The sequence below is a fragment of the Eptatretus burgeri genome, chromosome 3 (genome assembly GCF_056783735.1).
Source record: "Eptatretus burgeri isolate ZD-2024b chromosome 3, Ebu_testis_v1, whole genome shotgun sequence".
Classification (NCBI taxonomy): Eukaryota; Metazoa; Chordata; class Myxini; order Myxiniformes; family Myxinidae; genus Eptatretus; species Eptatretus burgeri.
In genome coordinates, this window is record NC_140963.1 from 26375924 (window position 1) to 26398522 (window position 22599).

At 42.5% G+C, this 22599-nt stretch overlaps 1 protein-coding gene across 3 annotated transcripts in view; it reads right to left on the reverse strand.

Moving 5' to 3' along the window:
- JCAD (junctional cadherin 5 associated) overlaps positions 1-22599 on the reverse strand; it is a 77642-nt gene that overhangs the window by 27379 nt on the left and 27664 nt on the right. For all 3 annotated transcript variants that reach the window (XM_085872732.1, XM_085872729.1, XM_085872731.1), the window contains exon 2: positions 922-1163. In XM_085872732.1, the coding sequence (XP_085728858.1) occupies positions 922-1061 (140 nt within the window). In that variant the 5' untranslated portion in view covers positions 1062-1163. The remainder of the gene's footprint in view (positions 1-921; positions 1164-22599) is intronic.

The window sequence follows — 22599 nt, forward strand, 5'->3', positions numbered from 1 at the left end:
CTCTATGTGGAGGCCACCAAACATCACCACTATCTCGTCTTCACCATAGCTCTCTGGCCACTTCCACTGTATCTGCTTGGCCAAAGCAAACAGTGGCTGATCAACGGTGACCACTGGTGTCTGTCCAGGATTCAGGTGTTCCACAGCATTCTTCACGACGTCCATTGAGTGCCGGATCATGGTCATTGTGTGGGATCATGTGTGAGTGCCGGATCACTGTGTGAGTGCCGGATCATGGCCACTACCATTGGATTCATACATTTAGATCATGGCCACTACCATGGCCACTACCAACATACATTTAGATACCAGAATCAAATCAATAGCTGCATTACGTCCAGAGATAATAGCAAATGTAGATTTCAAGTGGCGGCCATTTTGAAATCCAATATGGCCGACATAAAGAGAGAATTTCAAGTGGCCCAATATCTGAAAATGTTCGCAACATATTAATGTACATTTGTGCCAAATTTGGTGCTTGCATCACAAAATGCACAACAGGTTTGCTATGCTGCTCCACTAATATCAGACGAATGCTTGACGTCAAAAGTCAGCTTCTCCATGGCAATTAAGAAATACTTTGATCAACGTTCGGTTGATTCCATCCATTGAGTATTGCTAAGTTTCACATTAAGACAGAAAAGTATCCAGCGCTTTATTACCAGAGACTGTTAAAACACCGAGAAACCGACTCCACAAGGTATCGGTACAGATACAATTAACTCAAAAGTATTCAGAGTCAACTCAACTCTTTATTTTAACCTTGTTGGGCCATCATCAGGATCAATTAACACTCTGCAGTCCAAATAAAAAGCTTAGCTTTGCTCAAAACTGGCAAGGCAACATTATAACACATACAGAGATATTTTTCACCGAGTTAAAGAATAAATGCAGTTAAGAGACATTAATAGGCAAACTAACCTCTGCTTTCCACAAGTTGGCACCTTTCTCCCAGTGTCCTCTGAAGCACATGTCGTCCATGTCCTGCCACGCTGTGCTCCGAGAAAAGGTGCCGGCTTGGAGGACGATTTGCCTGGATCACGGCCAGTTCGGCTAAGCATCCAGGCCACAGGGCCCTGTGTGTGCCCAAATGACTCCAGCGTGCTGTGCAAGTAGAGCCACGTCTTGTCATAGAGAAGTGGTGAAGATGGTGAGCCAATGCCCTAGAGGAAGACAATATTATGATTACACTTCCTTTGCTTCTGACATAATGTTTTGTACATCAGACAAGTACATTCATGCAGAGATGATGACAGCATGATCAGGTATGCAACAAGGACATGACTAACAGCATTTGGATGTCTCCTCTATGTGTATAAATCATACACTTAAGAATGATGGCTTCAGTTAAAACGAGAACGGCACTCGGTGGAGCACGTACCCCCGTGAGGCTGAACAGTTCACATTTTGTATCCCACTGATAGGTCGGATCTGCATCCGGACTTTCACCGAAATCTAATTAGTTTGTTCACGTCAAACCATAACTCATCCACCAAGTTGGATAGCATCATCTGTTCACAACTTTGAGAGATATCGTGCTTTATATAATTATTTGGCTCTATCTCTCGATGGTGAAGATTGACTTAAAAAATTATTGTACCCGGATCTGGATCTTCATCAAAATCTAATAAATTCTTCCTCATCACATACCCAACCTGTCCAGCAAATTTCATCTAAATCCGTCCATATATAACTTTTAGAGATATCCTGCTCACAGACAACCAGGGGTGAAAACATAACGTCCATCCACCTTCGGTGGTTGGAGGTAATGATTCAACTTTGAGGCGAAGGACTCGAGGCAAATCCATGACAGTCATCCAACTTGTAAATAAATAAATAAAAACTCTCCAGCCATTGACTCAACCCATCCACTGCTGGCTCCACCAAGGGCCAGGATAACACAACACAACTGTTCTGCCAACTAATGACACAACACAAATATTTCACTTTATCGGCCTCTCTCCTCTTATTGCCGACATAATGTGTTGTTCTACAAACAGTCTCCAAGTATTGAGCTCTCAAATTAAATGCTTTCCATTCATAATCCTCGTTTTCCTCCTCCTCCCACCCGCCAGTCAAATAATCCCGCTTTACCCTCTGATCCTACAAGATAACAGCAGAGAACCAGAATGTTGATTCCCCTAAACTGTGCATCGTACATCCATATTTTACATTGAAATCCACCCTTTCATCCTCTGTCACGTGGCTCGAACATGAATGTATCTCAGTACGAAAACAACAACAGAAGGCCATTGTTCATTGCAAGGGGAATATTTTTTGTTCTCAATATAGTACAGTAATGATTTTAACAATTTGACCATTTCAGGGACTTACCAAAGACGTTCAACAAAATGGTCACCTGACCGAACATCGAGACAACCCAAGGGTCGTTCAGGAGGCAAAGCTACTCCCGGCGGGAATGCACAGTCAAACCACATCCCTTGAGGAAGGTGATCACAATGTTTGGATGGTTCGGGTGACCGAACAAACGATGTGGAGTGGATTAACAAGCTAAACGGATAGTTGGACCACAGATCAAAGTTGCCATGCTTGATTACGAATCGATGTCAAGTTATTACATTGTTAAAATTCCAAAGCAAAAGCAACAATAAAGCAAACCTTAATCTTATCTAAACACAGCAATTAGCTCTACAAGTCTATCAGTAGGCTTAAAAAGGGGACAGTCTCTCTCGTACGCGTTCTTTATGGTTACATGTGCAGTTGACTGTGCAATACTGGTCAAAGACGAATGACACAAAAAATGACGGGAGGAGAAAGAAAAGAGCCAAATTTGTTGGCATCACGGGTGATACCGAGCTGCAGTGAGACGTGCGTTCCACTGTTCATATCACAGGATGACGCCAACGATGAGAGGATAAAGACGTGTGATTGAATCGGTTCTGCAGTCTGCCATGGCTCGACAGCGTGTTCCTTTGGTCGTGCTTCTGCGAACACTCATTGCTGGCAGCGTGTCGTGAGTCAAAGGTAAATAGTTAACAAGATGGCACCATGCGTGACGGGCTCATGGCTTGTGCCGCTTCAGTGGTTCACCCTCTAACAATGAAGATCTCGACTAAGGTCGAAATAGCAGGCTTTTGGCTTTGACCAGCGATGGCTCATCTCACTCACCAATATCTTGGCCGTGGTTCAGTTCCATCGGAGAGCGGAAGTTGAGCCACTGTTGAGCTGACCTCAACTTGGTGCTGCAGTGTCTGATGTTTTATCCTCGACCCAAGGACAGCATTGAACCCGGCGCATGCTATCTGCGTACTTCCGAAGAAGACCACACAGTCGTCAAAAAGGTTGGACCTGAGGCTTACGGCCAAGGAGGTTGCTGCAGTTGGTGGTGCCTTTTCTCATCCTTATGTGCATAGAGAAGATCGTTATAATCAAGATCAAAACGAAATTGGCATCAACAGCAATGTGAAAATCGCAGCATGGCATGAAGAATGGTACGATCCACATTCCAATTTGAGATTTGCTTAAAGTCGAAGCTCATTGAGCCAGCCTTTAATTACTCATGGAGTGCAACCAAGTAAATCCATCCATCCATCCATTGTGACCGTACTCTGTGTGGAGCGTTGGTGCTGCCCCTAAACAGTCTCCTTGGCTATTGGGCACAATCCTGGACGGGTCGCCACTCCAACGCAGGATACCAACAAGCTGGTACTCATTTTGCCGACCTCGGAAGGATGACAAGCAGAGTCAACCCCACCTAGTACTCATTCAACAGCCGAGTGGGATTTGAACTCAGGATCTGAGGATCCCAAGCCCAACGCCAGGCAAAAAACCAAGTAAATAGAAGCTTTTTATTATTTATTTATTTTTGCATCGATCTAATGCTCAGTGAAGCTTGTACATAGACCACATAAGAGGATAGAAACATTCGTGGACGTCGATGGATTTACATGAATTTACAAAGGCATTATAACAAACACGTGGGGTATCGGATTTGAAGCCAGTTTCCCTTTTAACACGAGTCCGGGGTTCCGATGGGAATGCTCACATTTCCATCGTCAAACTGCATCATATATTACCTGGAGAAAATTCCAATCTCAAAAACTGGAAGTTCCTCCATTGAAATTGAACCACTAACTTTCTCAAGCAGATAATTTGCTGCAACGGCAGATTCTTCAAAGCACATTCTCAGGGTGTTTATTTTGACTAGAATTCAGGCAAGTGCTCCATCAATCAGTTGCTTTCTGCACATTTAGACGAACCTAACTTTCCAACAAACTTCACTCGTTTTAGAATTTTATCTCCCCAGGCAATTATTAAACTGCACAGTCTAAAAATGTAGCTTTAAACAAACAAATAAATAACAGCAATCAACTGTTTGTCAAACATGATAGACTTTTGTAATTATAAGTTACAGTGCCCTGCCAGAATAAAATGGGCACGACCGATTGCAAACAACTTGATTTTAACAATACAACAACAATTCTTTTCGACCATTCTCCCCTTTATCATGGGATTAGTTGATTGATGGCATTCCTCTGTAGGGATCTATTCATTGGGTGTTGCACGCAAACACAAACAGTCCATATCTTTCTCGACAGTTTTGATAAATGTATTTTAGGCTGTGTTCTCGGCTTTCTTCGTTCTACCACCACCTTTCATTGCTTTCTTTATGGCTTTATCTTGGTGTGCTCACCTCCAGGCCAACCTGCCAGGATAGCTTAGAGGTACGCGCACTCACCTCTAAGCTGTCTTGCCTGGGTTTGAATCCCGACCCAGCTATAAATGTCATCCACATCAGAAAGCGGAGCGGTGTTGCACAGGCAGGGTGATTCATCAATGAGTGTGCTGTCCCTCGGATGGACATTCAACGGCATCCTGTCTGCCATATTTTGTTGGTGGACGTTAAAGATCCCACGGTGTCCTTCAGGAAGAGTTGGCGATCATCTTTCCCCGACACCATCATAGTTGAACATAGTCCATGGGCCACTGTAGCCCCTCCTCACCCCCCCCCTCGAGGGAATTTTGCAGACCATGTCTTATGTGAAGTACGGGTCTTTCCAATTTGAAATTTACTTGGTTGCCATTTATGTTGGTGTACTTTGTCATATCACAGACAGATATATATATATATATATATATATATATATATATATATATATATATATATATATATATATATATATATATATATATATATATATATATATATATATATATAAACACGACTGGTCAAAAGTTTTAGAACACCCCCATTTTCCAGTTTTTCTGAAATTTAAGCAGTTTAATGTTTCAATGTACTCTGAAATTACAGCATAGAACAAATAAACAATTGCAGATAAAAAAAGAAATCATGGAATCGTTTTGTTGAACAAAATTTAATCAATTTTTGACTCATCAAAGTTGCCACCTTTTGCAGATATAACAGGCGAACATACTCGTGGCATTCTTTCTACAATGAAAATCTAATATTGTTCGGAAAGTTCTTCCCAAAACTGTTGCAGAAGTTCCCACAAATGTGTTGCACTTGTTGGTTGCTTTGCTTTCACCCTTCTGTCCAGTTCATCCCAAACAAGCTCCATGGGGTTTAGGTCTGGAGACTGTGCTGGCCATTCCAGGATTTGAAGCCTACCGTCTTGTTCTTTTTTTCTAAGGTAGTTCTGACATAGCCTGGAGGTATGTTTTGGGTCGTTATCTTGCTGTAGCATGAACCCCTGAACAACTTGGCATAGACCAGAGGGAATTGCATGGCGCTGCAAAATGCTGTGGTTGCCCTTTTGGTTCAGGGTGTCAGCCACTCTGTGCAAGTCGCCGACTCTGGATCCAGCAAAAGAGCCCCAGATCATCACGTTTCCTCATCCATGTTTGACAGTTGGCGTCACACACTGAGGAACCATCCTTTCACCAACTCGACGGCGTACAAAAACCCTGCGTGATGAACCGAATATTTCAAATTTTGATTCATCGGTCCATAAGACCTTCTTCCAGTTTTCAGTATTCCATTGTCGGTGCTTCATGGCCCAGGAAAGCCTCTTTTTCTTATTTTGCCATCTCAGCAATGGCTTTCTTACTGCCACCTGACCTGTCAAACCTGCAGCTCGAAGTCTTCTCTTCACAGTTGTAACTGAGACTTCCTGACTTTGACCAGTGTTAATCTGTGCTTGAAGCTGCTGTCCTGTGAGCAGCCTATCACGCAAGCCGTTGACTCTCAGAAACTTGTCTTCTGATTGTGTTGTGGCTTTGGGTCTGCCAGACCTTTTCCTGTCAGAATTTCCTCCAGTTTCCACGTGCCTTTTGATGGTGTAGGAAACTGTACTCGCTGACACCTTGGCTTGCTTTTGCAATTTCTCAAAAGAAAAGACCTCCACCTTTAAGGGTTATAATGGTCTGTATGTCTTCCTTTGTTGATTGAATTTTTCTTGCCATGATGATAGCAATATACTACTTCCTGCAGTGCAATATTGTCCAAATAATGCTTCAGAGGGTGGAGCAACACAGTCTGTTCCAACACTGCTTTTATGCAGAAAGGGGGTTTGTAACGAATCAACAAAAGTTGGGACACCTGAAGGAATTGTTTGCATCAACTTTAAAGGCTTAATTTACTTCCATTGCTGCAGAACAGCTGCAGTTGTGAACCCATTACTTGTTCCCTGAAAAGGGCCTTTTTTACAACTCTGAAATTTACATTATTTTTCAGTTTTTGGTCACCAAAAATTTGTTTTTTTTTTAAACCACTGGCAGTTTACCACTTAGCTTTATACCATTTCAGGTTATTTACTGGACTTAAACTGATTAAATTTCAGTAAAAACTGAAAAATGGGGGTGTTCTAAAACTTTTGAATGTGTGTGTGTGTGTGTGTGTGTGTGTGTGTGTGTGTGTGTGTGTGTGTGTGTGTGTGTGTGTGTGTGTGTGTGTGTGTGTGTGTGTGTGTGTGTGTGTGTGTGTGTATATATATATATATATATATATATATATATATATATATATATATATATATATATATATATATATATATATATATATATATATATATATATATATCGATACATCTATACATACATATATCGATACATCTATACATATATATATAGATACATCTATACATATATATATATATATATATATATATATATATATATATATATATATATATATATATATACACATCTATACATATATATATATATATATATATATACACATCTATACATATATATATATATATATATATATATATATATATATATATATATATATATCTACTACACACATCTATACATATATATATATATATAAATATATATATATATATATATATATATAGATAAATATATATATATATATACACATCTATACATATATATATATATATATATATATATATATACACATCTATACATATATATATATATATATATATATATATATACACATCTATACATATATATATATATATATATATATATATATATATATATATATATATATATATATATATATATATATATATATATATATATATATATATATATATATATATATATATATATATATATATATATATATATATATATATATATATATATATATATATATATATGTATATATATATATATATATATATATATATATATATATATATATATATATATATATATATATATATATATATATATATCCACACACACACATATGTATATATTGTTGTGGTTGACGAAATTCGCAAACCACCATTCAGGTCCCTTAGGTGAGATATCTCTGTAAGTATATGTGTAGTTAGGCCCAAACCCGTTGTTTAGAGGGAATAAATGTCATTCATTCGGGCTGCGACCCTTTTAGATAGCCGTTTTTCTTTTACTATCTTTATTTTGGACCAGCCGCCATTACTACCATCACAACCACCACCAACCACGTCTCAACAGCCATCACACAACAACCACCAACCGCAACGCCGCTTCACAACAACAGCCACGACCCTTGCCGTCACATCTCGCTCTCGCAACCATCGCATCACCGCCATTCCGGCGCCGCTTGTGGGCGCCGATCCTGGACTCGTGCAGGGCGCGCACCGAGCAGCGGGTGCAAAAACACCAGCCTTTCCGAAGCAATCGGATCAAAAACGACTCACGCCCACTTCTGTTCCGTCCTATCGGCGAGCGTGGGGCGATTTGGCCCCGCCTCCAGGTGCGTCGGAGTCTAATCGCTATATGCAGATTCGTGGATCAAAAAGCATTCACGCCCACTTTTCATCTGTCCAATGGGGAGCCAGCCAGAGGTAAAGGGTCGAAGGTGAAGGAGCGAAGCCACGGGGGCTATAAAGGGCCGCGTTCGCTCGCCAAAAAGGAGAGTTGAGTTGGGAAGAGTTAGTCAAGAGAAGAGTCGGAGAAAGCAGTTGGACGGAGCTGAGAAGAGTGGAGAGTGGGAGAGTTGGAGAGGTGGCGGCGGCGAAGGCAGTCGAGAGGGCGCTCGTGTCAGAGTCGGGGAGCTGCGGAGAGGGGAGGCCGATAACGCGACCGAGGTCGCGGTGGAGACGCTCGTCGCGGGACCCGAGCCAGCGAGATATCCTCATCCCCCCGAGCATCAATAACCCCCTCCTGTTTCCCCCCGCGCTGAGATAGTGTGAGAAGGGGGCCCCGTTCCCACCCCATACCAGACACTGTCCGCGAGGCCCGCGGAGTCGGGACGCCACCGCCATTTTGCGGCTCATCACCAGACGGGTAGGCTCGACGCGGTCTCGGCCCCAGGCCCGTCTGCCCCCTCATAGTGGAGGGAGGTCCCTTTTTCTTTTGCTTTGAGTATATGTGTTGTCGGCGCTGTCTGTGAAGTAAAACTGTATAAGTGTTGCCGTGTGCTCGGTAGTCGGTGGTAGATCTGCATTGTGTTTTGCTTTTACATTTGCTTTTTGTGCATTATTGTGTGTTTCTTCTTCTTTTACATTTGCTTTTGGTGTATAATTGAATATGTGTGCTATCCGTGTGCCATCGCGAAATAAATGTGAATTATGTTGAACTGTTTTCCCGTTTCGCTTCGTCTTTTCTTTCATTGAATCTCCATCTTACTTCACGTAAAGGGTTGGTAGTGGGCTAAATACGCCCAATAATTAATCGAACCGTCGAGGCCGACGATAACACCGCTCGGTTATCCCGATAGTATGGAACGGGTCGCTTAAAGTGGCCCGTGTCCGAAGTCGACCTGCGGCGAGGTGCGATCGCCCGGTCTACCCTCCGTGTGGGTACTTAGGTAGGTCGAATTTGGCAAGCAACCCTATCCCACGCGGGGGGCCGATTGGCACGATCGTGGTGAGGCCGAAAGGCCCACCCGTGACTAGTTCCCGGCGTTAGTCCGAGAGGGTCACGACGGGATTGTCCGTCCGGTGGGCGACGTGCCGCGATTTGAGTTACGTGGCCGCTCGCACGCCGGCGGGCGCGAATCCGCAACAATATATATGTATGTATATATATATATATATATATATATATATATATATATATATATATATATATATATATATATATATATATATATATATATATATATATGTATGTATATATTTCAGGTGTCCCTCGTCTGGCAAAAATGAAATTTTTTACATCAATTGTTCCCTTTCAACATCCTACATCACCCAAAATACAAATGTTAGTTCGTTACTTTGGATAAATATGGAATATGTCATTCTCAATCAAGAAGGAACTCCTATTTTACAAATATTGTGTAATAAATGGTAATATGTATGCCCTGAAATATAAAATAATGATGCTCGTTTTTTTCTCAATCGAATAGAATGTTGAAATATCCATTTACCATGTTTACAAATGTCTACTTTCCATAGGAAATACTGATGGAGAATCACATTTATCCTTACATTTAATTAAGGCAAATACAGTGGGGAGAACAAGTATTTGATACACTGCCGATTTTGCAGGTTTTCCCACTTACAAAGTACATAGAGGTCTGTAATTTTTATCATGGTACACTTCAACTGTGAAGGATGGAATGTAAAACAAAAATCCTGAAAATCACATTGTATGATTTTGAAATAATTAATTTGCATTTTATTGCATGAAATTAATATTTGATCACCTCCCAACCAGTAAGAATTCCGGCTCTCACAGACCGATTAGTTTTCTCTTTAAGAAGCCCTCCCATTCTCCACTCATTACCTATTAACTGCACCTGTTTGAACTCGTTATCTGCATAAAAGACAGCTGTCCACACTCAATCAATCAGACTCCAACCTCTCCACAATGGGCAAGACCAGAGAGCTCTCTAAGGACATCAGGGACAAAATTGTAGACTTGCACAAGGCTGAGATGGGCTGCAGGACAATAGGCAAGCAGCTTGGTGAGAAGGCAACAACTGTTGGCGCAATTATTAGAAAATGGAAGACGTTCAAGATAACAGTCAATCTCCCTCGGTCTGGGGCTCCATGCAAGATCTCACCTCGTGGAGCCTCAATGATCATGAGAAAGGTGAGGGATCAGCCCAGAACTACACGGCAGGACCTGGTCAATGACCTGAAGAGAGCTGGGACCACAGTATCAAAGAAAACCATAAGTAACACACTACGCCATCATGGATTAAATCCTGCAGCGCATGCAAGGTCCCTCTGCTCAAGCCAGCGCATGTCCAGGCCCGTCTGAAATTTGCCAATGACCATCTGGATGATCCAGAGGAGGAATGGGAGAAGGTCATGTGGTCTGATGAGACCAAAATAGAGCTTTTTGGTTTAAACTCCACTCGCTGTGTTTGGAGGAAGAAGAAGGATGAGTACAACCCCAAGAACACCATCCCAACCGTGAAGCATGGAGGTGGAAACATCATTCTTTGGGGATGCTTTTCTGCAAAGGGGACAGGACGACTGCACCATATTGAGGGGAGGATGGTTGGGGCCATGTATCACGAGATCTTGGCCAACAACCTCCTTCCCTCAACAAGAGCATTGAAGATGGGGCATGGCTGGGTCTTCCAGCATGACGACTCAAAACACACAGCAGGGCAACTAAGGAGTGGCTCCGAAAGAAGCATCTCAAGGTCCTGGAGTGGCCTAGCCAGTCTCCAGACCTAAACCCAATGGAAAATCTTTGGACGGAGCTGAAAGTCTGTGTTGCCCAGCGACAGCCCTGGAACCTGAAGGATCTGGAGAAGATCTGTTTGGAGGAGTGGGCCAAAATCCCTGCTGCAGTCTGTGCAAACCTGGTTAAGAACTACAGGAAACGTCTGATCTCTATAATTGCAAACAAAGGTTTCTGTACCAAATATTAAGTTCTGTTTTTCTGATGTATCAAATACTTATTTCATGTAATAAAATGCAAATTAATTATTTTAAAATCATACAATGTGATTTTCAGGATTTTTGTTTTAGATTCCGTCTTTCACAGTTGAAGTGTACCTATGATAAAAATTACAGACCTCTACGTGCTTTGTAAGTGGGAAAACCTGCAAAATCGGCAGTGTATCAAATACTTGTTCTCCCCACTGTATATGTTTCAATTCAGAGAAGAATTTCAGCAAAAAGATTTTCAAATGATACAATTGACTGGTTTGAATGTTTTGCAGATGTAGCAGCAATCATAATTTACAATATGTAAGTAATTAGCACTTTTCATCATCTGCAGAATTATTGAGTTCGTTAAGATACTCAAGATAACTACGATAAGATGGATAATTATTAGTGTTTCTCAACTTTTAATAAAATTATTTTAGATTAGGAATGAATATTTTGGGTTTTAACTGCCTCCGCATATGAATCTGCAACACTTCTGGACAAGGTATTTTTGTAATTCACATATTTTTAGCTCACCTGGGAGCACCGCAGTTTCGGGGAGCTAATGGGATGGCACGTCATCCGTCAGTCCACAAATTCTTGCTTCTTCTCTGAAACTACACATGCAATTCCGATGAAACATGACCACAACCTTCATCACCCGTAATTTTGACTTTTGCACGTGGTACATGCTTGGGAGCCTCATTGGTATGCATTGCTGTCTGCGCTGTTGCTGATGATTCGCCAATACGTGATGAAACCGGTCCTGCAGCTGAGTGGGTGTGTCGCATTGGGATTCTCATGTGTGTACTTTGTGTGAATGTCTTTACAGTTGTGGAGGAACTCTGGGAAGTGTTTGATATAGCAAAGTGCTTACCTTGTGCCAGCCTTCTTGGGTTGCTTTATGCAGCTTCTTTGGGGATAGGAATGTGGGAGGTGTCATATATATATATATATATATATATATATATATATATATATATATATATATATATATATATAGATATCTATATAGATATATATATATATATATATATATATATATATCTATATAGATATATATATATATATATATATATATATATATATATATAGATATATATATATAGTATGCCCGGTGTTGGCTTAAAGTCTGGAATAGTGGGCTTGGGATCTGAGGGTCCTGAGTTGAAATCACACTCAGATGTTAAGTTAATACCAGGTGGGGTTGACTCCGCCTGTCATCCTTCTGAGGTCGGCAAAATGAGTGCCAGCTTGCTGGCATCCTGTGTCGGAGTGGCGACCCGTCCAGGATTGTGTCCAATCGCCGAGACTGCTTTGGCAGCACCAATGCTCTGCACAGAGTATGGTCCCAATGGATGGATGGATATATGTAATCCATTTGATTGAGTTTCATCGAAAGTGTGGCTCAACCATTTATTCTGCTGTCGCTTTGAGTATACACAGTTCCTGATACTGTTCACAAGGATTTATTCTCACTGGAATATGCCATTCAATGCTGGTAATTCATCTCAGTGCCACCACATCACAACATAAAGAAAATTTAGAAAACCTTCCTTCCTGAAAGTCACTGTAGTGTCCATCTTGTTTACCCCATGTACCCCGCCCCATCCCTCTCCCTTCCACAGATCTCCTAATGTCTCTGTTCCCCACTGTTTTGTGCTTCCCTCTCTTGCCCCCCGTGTCCTGCTCCCTTGTTATACCTTGTGTGTTAGCTCTTATACGAGCCTCAACAGTGTATATTAAAAGAAAAAAAAGAAGATGCTCACTCACTGGCATGTTGGAAGCCTTTGAAGATTAATTGGCTTTGTCATCTGCTCTAACCTCCCTCGGAAGGACCACTCATCTAAACTAGCTTTCAGGACAGTGTGGAACCTCGTTATAAATATTTTGGCTCTTCAGAGATACAAAGTGTACGTGTACAAAAACCATGAGTTCACTGTCTCGTGGAATACAGCTACTGCATACGAACTTGTTCCACTGGAGGCAGCAAATCAAAATTCCCGATGCAGAAATGGTATCTCGGTACGAGGCAGACACGTAGGGCTTGCTCCCCATCTCTGCAGACAAGTTGGTGGCCTTGGCTATTTATTGGCTCATGTCTATTATTTGCCCTTGCTGACTGTTTCAACCCATAGTTTCTCCCCAGCTACACCAGGTCCTCCAATCAACCTTTTCTTGTTGCCCTCTACAATTCCAAACTTTCAACTCGTCCTCACTTCTTTGTCCCTCTTTTCTCTTCGGTTGTAATCTCTTTAAGCGTGCATCAAAAGGCAGAACGAGGCCCTTCCAAGGCACAAATAACCTGCCTTGTTTTCTTTTCAGGATTACGTTTGGAGCACCAAATTGTGATGTTTTCAAGTTGAAGCTTGGTTGCTCTCTTGAGGATGGTTGCTCTCTTAAGGATGTTCAATAAATCTTTGATAGCCTCTCATTAAAACTCATTTGTTGTGCTATTTCATGGCATCTCAAGTTCTCTGCAAGGTTCGTCATTATCACTTCAGTTGCTCTGACCATCACAGGAGTGATGTCGATTTTATTCAGATTTTGGGTTGTCTTCATAGAAAATTTAATGTACGGCTTATTTGCCAACTTTTATTTCTGAATTATTTAGACCAAAGCCATTTGGTAATCACGCTTCAATTTGCAATGCCATTCATTAATGTTTTTTTCAGTCTATTGTATTCAGTCTAAAAAAGGGCTTTTGCCCTTATTGGGGCTCATCAGGGCAGCATATCACTGTTTCATCCACTTGGTGACTTTTGAAGCCTTTTAGACTTGTATACTGGCCACTGATGCCACACTGACCGTGACTCGTGAGGCCAGATTGTATTTGGCCCAAACAAGTGCCATCTGCCACGTCGACGCATTGTGTTACGTCCACCAATCGTGGTGATCAATCGTCAGTATATAAGTGTGAAAGGCTTCAAAAGTCACCAAGTGGATGAAACAGTGATATGTTGCCCTGATGAGCCCCAATAAGAGCAAAAGCAGGTCGGTAGCTTCACTTTTCATTTGCTTGGTGACAGCTTTTGGCTTTGCATTCATGAACTGCTGGATTCCCTTCTGGGTTTGCAGGCATGACACCGTCGTGATGGGGGCATCACGGCGCTGGTCTCAGTTAGAAGAATTTAGGAGTTTCCATACATATATACGGCATCCCCCCTCCCCCCACCTCTCTTTCTACTGTTCCTTTTGTTCCGTTACGTCCTGATCCATTCTGTGATCTCAATCTTCCATGAGCCTTGACTTTGTATTAAAAAATAAAAAGACAAACTGACCTCCTTCAACCCCCTCCTCTCAATTTTCTCCCTCACAACATGCAACTTTCACCTTATGAGATCAGGCTTGTTTTGAGATTATTCCAGAAATGGAAGCTCATCTGTGATGTGCAGGCAAATAATGACAGGGTGATCGGATGCTGAAAGAACCCTCTGAATTGCTCATAGCTAAAAAAAAAAAAAAAAAATCTCAATGAATTATTCTATATTAGTCATCTATTCTGGAGAAGAAAAAGAGTGGGGAATGCTAAATTGAGGAAGTTAAAATCAAGTGAAGGTATAGAATGGAAAGGAGGTGGAGTGTAAAAGGAAAGGAGAGGAGAAAAAGGAGGCCGACAAGAGATGTGGAGTGAGCGGGTCTTTGGAGGGAATATGGGGTATGGGTATGGATGTGGCACAAAGGCAGGACGTATCAAGCATGCCACCGTTCATCATTTATAGATGGCCGCATACAGCAACAAATACAAAACAATTCTCTGGTGTTAAAAAGAAGATTATTTTCCTTGTTTCAACCCGTATCACAATTTCTACCCGGTTCTACTCGACTTCAGCCATATCTCTCAAGAATCACATCTAATTCCTTCAGTAATCTCCTTGAATGTACTCAATATACCTCCAGTTCACTGACTTATCCTTCTCCTTCCCTTGTCTTCTTTGAACAACTCCCTCGAAAACTTTCTTCTCCCCCAAAACCATCGTTCTTACTGACCTGCTGTTGCAGGAATGCGGCACATCTGGAGTGCGTCTCGGCCGCCGGCCCACGTTGAGGCTCAGGCTTACTTGTTCCGTGCCTATTACGGACTCTGTCTGGCACCGAACGCAAACTGCTCACTCTGAGGACGTTAGCCCATCAGGAGACAGAATGGACGTTTGCAAGGGGCCGGAGTGCTATCCTTCCTGAGGATGTGCTATTTTGGCAATGGACAAACTGAGTCCTCAACACGTACACGGTTTAAGTATTGGCTCTTTTGACATTCAGTTCTGCAAGAAGTCTTATAACCAGTTTAAATAAACATTTGAATGTCTTGACAAAACATTTAACTGAGCCAGTCAAAAGATTACGCAGGTGCTTCTTCTCTGACTCCATTAACCTTCAAAGAGATGAAAGCGACGACGAATAACAATGATTTGACATTGTCATCTTTGCACGATGAAATCTTTCCACAAGTGCTGGAAATTTGAGTTTGACGACGATGTCGAAGAGCTTGAGAAGAACAGGCCCGAGGAATAAATTACGCACTCGTGTTGAGTGTTGCAAGTGGTCCAGCTGAATAATGAACCCACAGAACAATTGCTTCATTCTTCGAAAGTTAAGCCAACCTGTTTGAGACATCAGGATAAAGTTCCCAAGGAAGCATTTCCTTGTTGGGAGCACTTTTGTAAACGATCACATTTTTCAAGGCTCAATGAACAATGCATGCTCAATGGAACATCTTCTTTCGTATGATGATGTGAGGTGACAAACTTGAAGATGATAACAATTATCCTCACTTTGTAAAATCTGAGTTTGGCTTAACTTTTGAAATCATGTTTCATGAAACGGAACGCTTGGTGTTGGCTTAGTGGTTTCGGGTCGCTGGCTTGGGATCTTAAGATCCTGAGTTTGAGCCCCATTGTCCACTGAATTAACACCAGGTGGGGTTGACTCAGCCTGTCATCCTTCCAAGGTTGGTGAAATGAGTACCAGTTTCCTGGTATAATGGTTATGTCGGCGCTGTTCCATGCCTGCAACCGCAGTGCGGTAATCTTCATCCTGATGAAGCAGCACTCACATGGAAGGAAGGAAGGAACGCGTTGCGATAAAATTTACTGTGCATTGGATCTCACCAGATGGGTAACGTGCAATCACGGAACAGCGAGACATCTGTGGAAAATATCACAGGTGCCCGTCATGGATTTGTCACGTCTTTAAGGCCAAGTCGGAGATGGTTGAGACAATGCAGTGAACCCTCCACATTCGCAAGATCTCTTTTCATGCATTCTAAGTACTCGTGAATTGGTAAATTTCTACCGATTCCGAACACGTGACCAATCGACTTCCAGTATTCGCGAATTTGCGAGCCCCCAATCATCCTACACCTGCGTCGCTTTCCACCCAACTTACCACCAACACCGGGAATATGAGGGCGAGGTGTGTAGAGGTTGATGCTGAAGAGCACTGTGTTTGGTTTGTCTGTGCAGCACAACAGTGCACGCGCACCACCGCTGGTGCCCGCCCTGTCCTTCCTTCTCACGGCAGTTCCCAAACCGCAAACACCTCTCCGCGCCTCTCGACTCACTGTTGTGAACTTGTGCTATATTTTGCTTGTCGATTGCCCTTAATGGTGGCCTCTAAGCACAAGATGAGTGCTGGGATGAGACAGAGAGAGAGGGAAGTGATGGGTTTGAGCGAAAAAGTGAATGTGTTCGACAGGCTGGCTTAGCGTGCGAGTGCATCCACAGTGGGCATAAATCATCCTTCTGACTTCCCCTCCAACACAACTACCATCATCAATCAATGTAAATAACAAAAATCACACTCTTCTATATACTGCACTGCCATTTATTTATTTATTTTTATCATTGGTCTTCAACATTTACCATTCCCCCCCCCCCCCCCCATGTTCAGTCTCACTCGGGAACCTCAACCCCTTTTTCCCATTAAACCAAGGTACATATCAAAACATCATCAGCCTTCAGGCCATGAGTTCATTTTGCAAAGTCAACAAAAGATACAAATTGAATGCAATCACACAGGGAAGGGTGCAGAGGAGCAGAAGGTTGGGAAAGGATCGGTCTTGCACGAGATGCTTTACGATAGAGAGTTTATTATAGATCTATTCATCTGTACTATATAAGGCGGAGGCCCATACTCTTGACAGTGTCGGGTGTTCAAAACAAATCGTGAACATTTCAGTGTCTAAGAACCAATCTCAGACAGGTCACTACTCCATCACAAGGTGAGAATTTCCGCTGAGCAGCCATGGGTGTCGAGGGTACCCTCTCTACTTCCAAGCTGCTGGTGCAATCAAGGGCGGCTCAAAGGATGCGACGATCGCGATGCTCAAGTTCAAGTCGTGGTAACGTATTTATTTATTTTTCAGTAGAAGTGTGTATAATTGGTGACATATATTTATGTATATGTATATATGCATTTATAATATTGCAAAATAAAATGATTGGCAGTTCTTGGACTATTGTGAATATATCATCAGTATCACTATTTGAATCGTCACATATGTTCACGATACAACATGGATGGAGAGCAAGTGAGGCACCGCGAGGAGTGATGTCAGGTCCACATCGGCCATTTTGGAGTTAATGCCATATAGCACTATTTTAACCCTTCCCCTATCATCCGAGGCTATCATCATCATCATCATCATTAAAAAATGTCGCTTACATCACTCCTCCTCGCGGCGCCTCAAGTATCTTCTTATACTTCCTCTTTAACATGTTCATGATTATTCCAACATTCTTGCGGGGTTAGCAGGGGAAGGTTTTGGCCCAAGTCTTTCATGAACTGGCTGCCCAGGCCTGATGTTTGACTAAGGTTAGGGCAGGAATTTAGAAATTTGGCATCGTGCCGGCGATAGCTCGCCTACTCTTCGCAATCAAAGGACATCGTGGGATCTTTTACGTCCACCAACTAATTCCGGCAGATGAGATGCCCAGTTTCATGTACATCCAAGGGACGGCACACACATCGATGAATCACTCTGCCTGTGAAAACATCGGGATGACAGTTCATATCTGTGTCGGGATTTGAACCCAGGCTAGACGGATTCGATGCGAGTGTGCATACCTACAGGCCATCTTGGTGGCTCAATGTGGAGCAAGTGTAAATTAAGCAAATCAAACAGATGTGATGGGTCTTTCTGACTTTCTTGCATGTGCGCTTTGAGCCGATATCAACAATGTGATTTGCTTGTGGACACAATTATGCTATTTCAATATTTTGACCAAACTCTCACCAAGAGATATTGGAAGCACAAGTTACACTTTCATAACATGAATAGAATGTGTATAAACTGGCAAAGGGAGTGTCATGGAATGTGGATCGCATCGTAGAGTGAAACTACTGGGACGTGGAATGAAACTTGTGGAAAGAGTGTTGGAGAAACGGCTCAGGGAGGTGGTGAAGATTGATGAGATGCAACATGGTTTCATGCCAGGAAAAGGTACGGTTGATGCGATCTTCATAGTCAGGCGCAGGCAGGAGTGCTATCAAGAAAATAAATTTTTCATGTGTTTTGTGGACCTGGAAAAGGCGTTTGTCCCCAGGAAAGTCATCGAATGGGCGCTACGCAAAATAAATGTTCCTGAGGCTTTGGTGGAGGTTGTGATGAAACTTTATGAAGATGCGACGACACGAGTTCAAGTTGGTAGTGGTTTCTCTGAAAAATTGAATGTGGCCATGGCCGTTCATCAGGGATCGGTGCTTTCGCCGCTCCTGTTCGTGACGGTACTCGACGTATTGTCAGAGTCAGAAAGAAAAGGTGTGTTGTTTGAATTACTTTATGCGGATGATTTAGTCTTGATTGCAGAATCGATGGAGGAGTTGGAATCACAGTTCAACAAATGGAAGAGGTTGCGTTTGAAGGCAAAGGTTTGAAAATCAACATGGGGAAAACGAAAATGATGGAATGTGGTGAAGAAACAGGGGTTATTGAATTGGCCAAGAAAGATCCATGTGGAGTTTGTGGTGAAAGAGTGGTAAGTAATGCCATCAGATGCAGTTCTTGTCACAAATGGATTCATGGGAGATGTGCAAATATGAAAAGAGTGACACAAAGAATGGATGGTAGTTTTGAGTGTAAAGCTTGCATTAGAAGAAATTTAAGCCACCAGGATCAGGATCCCGATTCGGAGCAAAGATTGAAGGATCTTGAGAGAGTAAGCAGATTTTGTTATCTGGGTGACACCATCAACAGTAGTGGAGACAGCGAGCTTGCAGTTACAAGAAGAACGAGATTGGGTTGGATGAAGTTCAACGAGCTTACATTAGTGTTATGTGGTAAAAGACTGCCTTGGAGGTTGAAAGGGAAGATCGAAACCACCTGTGTGAGAGCAGTAATGGTTTATGGGTCAGAGGCATGGACTGCGAGATCGGTAGAAGAAGGTCTCTTGAGAAGAACAGAAAGAGCAATGATTAGAAAGATGTGTGGAGTGCAGTTGGTCGACAGAAAGAACGCGAAGGAGTTGATGGAAAGGATTGGTCTGAAAGATACAATCGTGGAGGTGGTAAGGAGTGGCTTGAGATGGTTGGGTCACGTGCTAAGAAAGAGAGACGATGAGGGAGTTAAGAGAGTATGGAATTTGGAAGTGGAGGGGAAAAGGGGAAGAGGAAGGCCAAAGTTGAGTTGGAAGGAGTTGGTTATGAAAGCAAGTCAGAAATTGGGATTGGGAGTGGAAGACGCAGAAGATAGAAGAAAGTACAGAGCTGGAGTGATGGCATGGAAGGAGTGAAAGTCAACAACCCTGCCCCCCCCCCCCCCCGTAAGGGGGATAATACTGACTTAAATAAATGATGATGATGATGATGATGATGATGATGATGATGATGATGGGTTTCAAAACTACATGGGGAATGGAAATTATAGGTAAAGATTCAAGTTTGAAAGAATGAATGTTTTCAGTGAATTTATGAACAACACCATTTCTAACGAGTATCCAAAAGACAAAAAAAAAGAATGAAAATTGTTTTCTTGGGTTGGCCAGTCTGAATATGGAGCTCATTCTGTTGGGATCACAAGTTTAAAATCCCATATCCTATGTTGACAAATACATCCTCCAGTAATGTCTTGGTAATTAAAGTGCCCCGATCTCCACGATCAAGGGTTTTCTTCAACATTTACTGGGCATCTTTTTGATGCGTACTTATTTACATAAATCACACACACACACACACACACACACACACACACACACACACACACACACACACACACACACACACACACACACACACACACACACACACACACACACACACACACACACTATGTGCCAAAAAAGCCACAGGGAATACATCGGGCATGGGCCAACGCCGAACAGTTTTGGTTAGTGATCAATTCCGGTTGTCATGCTCATGGCACAACGTTCAATTTGACTTTCCCTTTCCGCCAAACTTCCACCATTGCATTATTCATTTTTTTTGTCATACTCACGGATTAATAATGTGCTGCTTTACATCAATAGTATGAATGTGATCACGATGGATGTCTTGTTTTGTGGAATTAAACCTGATGATTAAGATTTTCTCCAACCGTGATGTAAATTGCAAAAATAATAATTTCATCTGCCCTGGTCATACTGGAGACTCGGTAATCATGAAACCTCTTGGGACTGCTGTGCGGGTTTTCTCAACCAGGATGTTTGCTCTGAAGGCAACTGTGGATGCAACTTAACCAATAAAGGAATTTTGGTTATGTTGAGTGTAAGTGTAGAAGTGTTGAAGAAAAAAGTCCATAACAAGTGTGTGTCCACTCTCAGGAGAACGAGAAACCAACATCCGTCCAACATTTAAAAATGAGCTTTCAAACTTGTCTCCCTCCTTGAAAACCTGGTGGCGCCTTGTCAAGTCTGTCTCTGGTGTGTGCTCCCCCTCTATCCTTTCCCTCTTTTCAAATGGCACCACAGCCGACTCCGCTCGTGAGAAGGCTGAATGCCTCAATTTTGTGTTTGCTTCCACATGTTGTGGCCCCAACCCCTCACTCTTGGTACCCATCCTTTCCTGTCATACTAAACTGCTCCTGGACTCTGTCTTTAGCACCTGAGAAGGTGGGGAAGGTTATTTGAACCCGCGAGTCTGACTCTTCAACTGGACCATCAGCTCATGCGTCCTGCTCTTTCACATCCTCTGTCTGCCCTTTTCACCATATCATTTGCCCCAGGTTGTCTTCGATCTCCTTGGAAATCCACCAACATCTCTGCATTGCATAAAAAGGTGCAAAAACTGATCCCCTTAACTACAGACCGACGAGCTTACTTCCAATCATCAGCAAGGTCGTGGAATCCATCATCGCAATTGATATGAAATCCTTCCTCTTCTCCAACAACCTCATCTCAGATCACCAATTTGATTTCAGGTCAGGTCACTCCACCTTGGACATGCTGCTTCCACTCACCCAACAGTAGATGGAGGCCCTCAATATCAGACATGAGATCAGAGCTGTCTCTCTGGACATATCTCGTACTTTCGATAGTCCGGCATCCTGCCTTGCTTTCGAAACTCTCTGCTTGTGGCATCAAAGGCCAACTCCACACATGGCTTACTGACTTCCTCTACTCTCGTAGCCAACATTTCGTTCTCAATGGAATCCTTTCATCTCTTGTCCCTGTCAAGGCTGGAGTGCCCCCAAAGTAGTGTTCTGGGTCAAGTCCGATTCTTGATCTTCATTAATGATCTCTCAGACTCGAAAATCCTCTTTAAATCTTTGCTGAAGAATCCACCCAGTGCCGCATCCCTCATCCTTCAGACAGCCAGGCTGCAGCTTCTTCTCACTCTTTAGACCTTGACAAAATCACAAGGATGTCAAGTTGGTCAAACATTTGGAATAGGCCTTTCAATCCTGACAAATCTCACACTCTCACTATCTTTCTCTGAAAGAACCATCTGACAACCCCCTCACCCCCCATCTACTTCCCTAGCAATCCTCTTGAGGAACTTCAGTCATTCAAATTATTGGGTCTCACCATCAGCATTTCCTTCTTGGGCAAACTAGATTTCAAAGTTGGTCTCCAGTCAGCCACCAATTGGGCTTCCTCCATTGTACAAAGTCCTTCCTTGGCACACTTGAACTCCGATCCACAACTTGATGGAGTACTGCTCTCACCTCTGGGCTGGCTCTCCGACCTCACATCTTGCTAATCTTGATGCCATGGAAATAAAGGCCTTCAAGATTATTGGAATCTCCGACGATGAAACTGAGTTTACGGGTCTAGCACTTCGCCATCACACACGGGTCACACATTCTCTTCAAACTCATTCTTCCCTCCAGGTCTTCAAAGCAGCTGTTCCCCACCATCTCAGATTGTCCCCAATCCAAAACCATGATCTTTTCTACCCTCGTTAACCCACCCTGATCCCTACTCCTTCCAAATTTCCAGCTTTT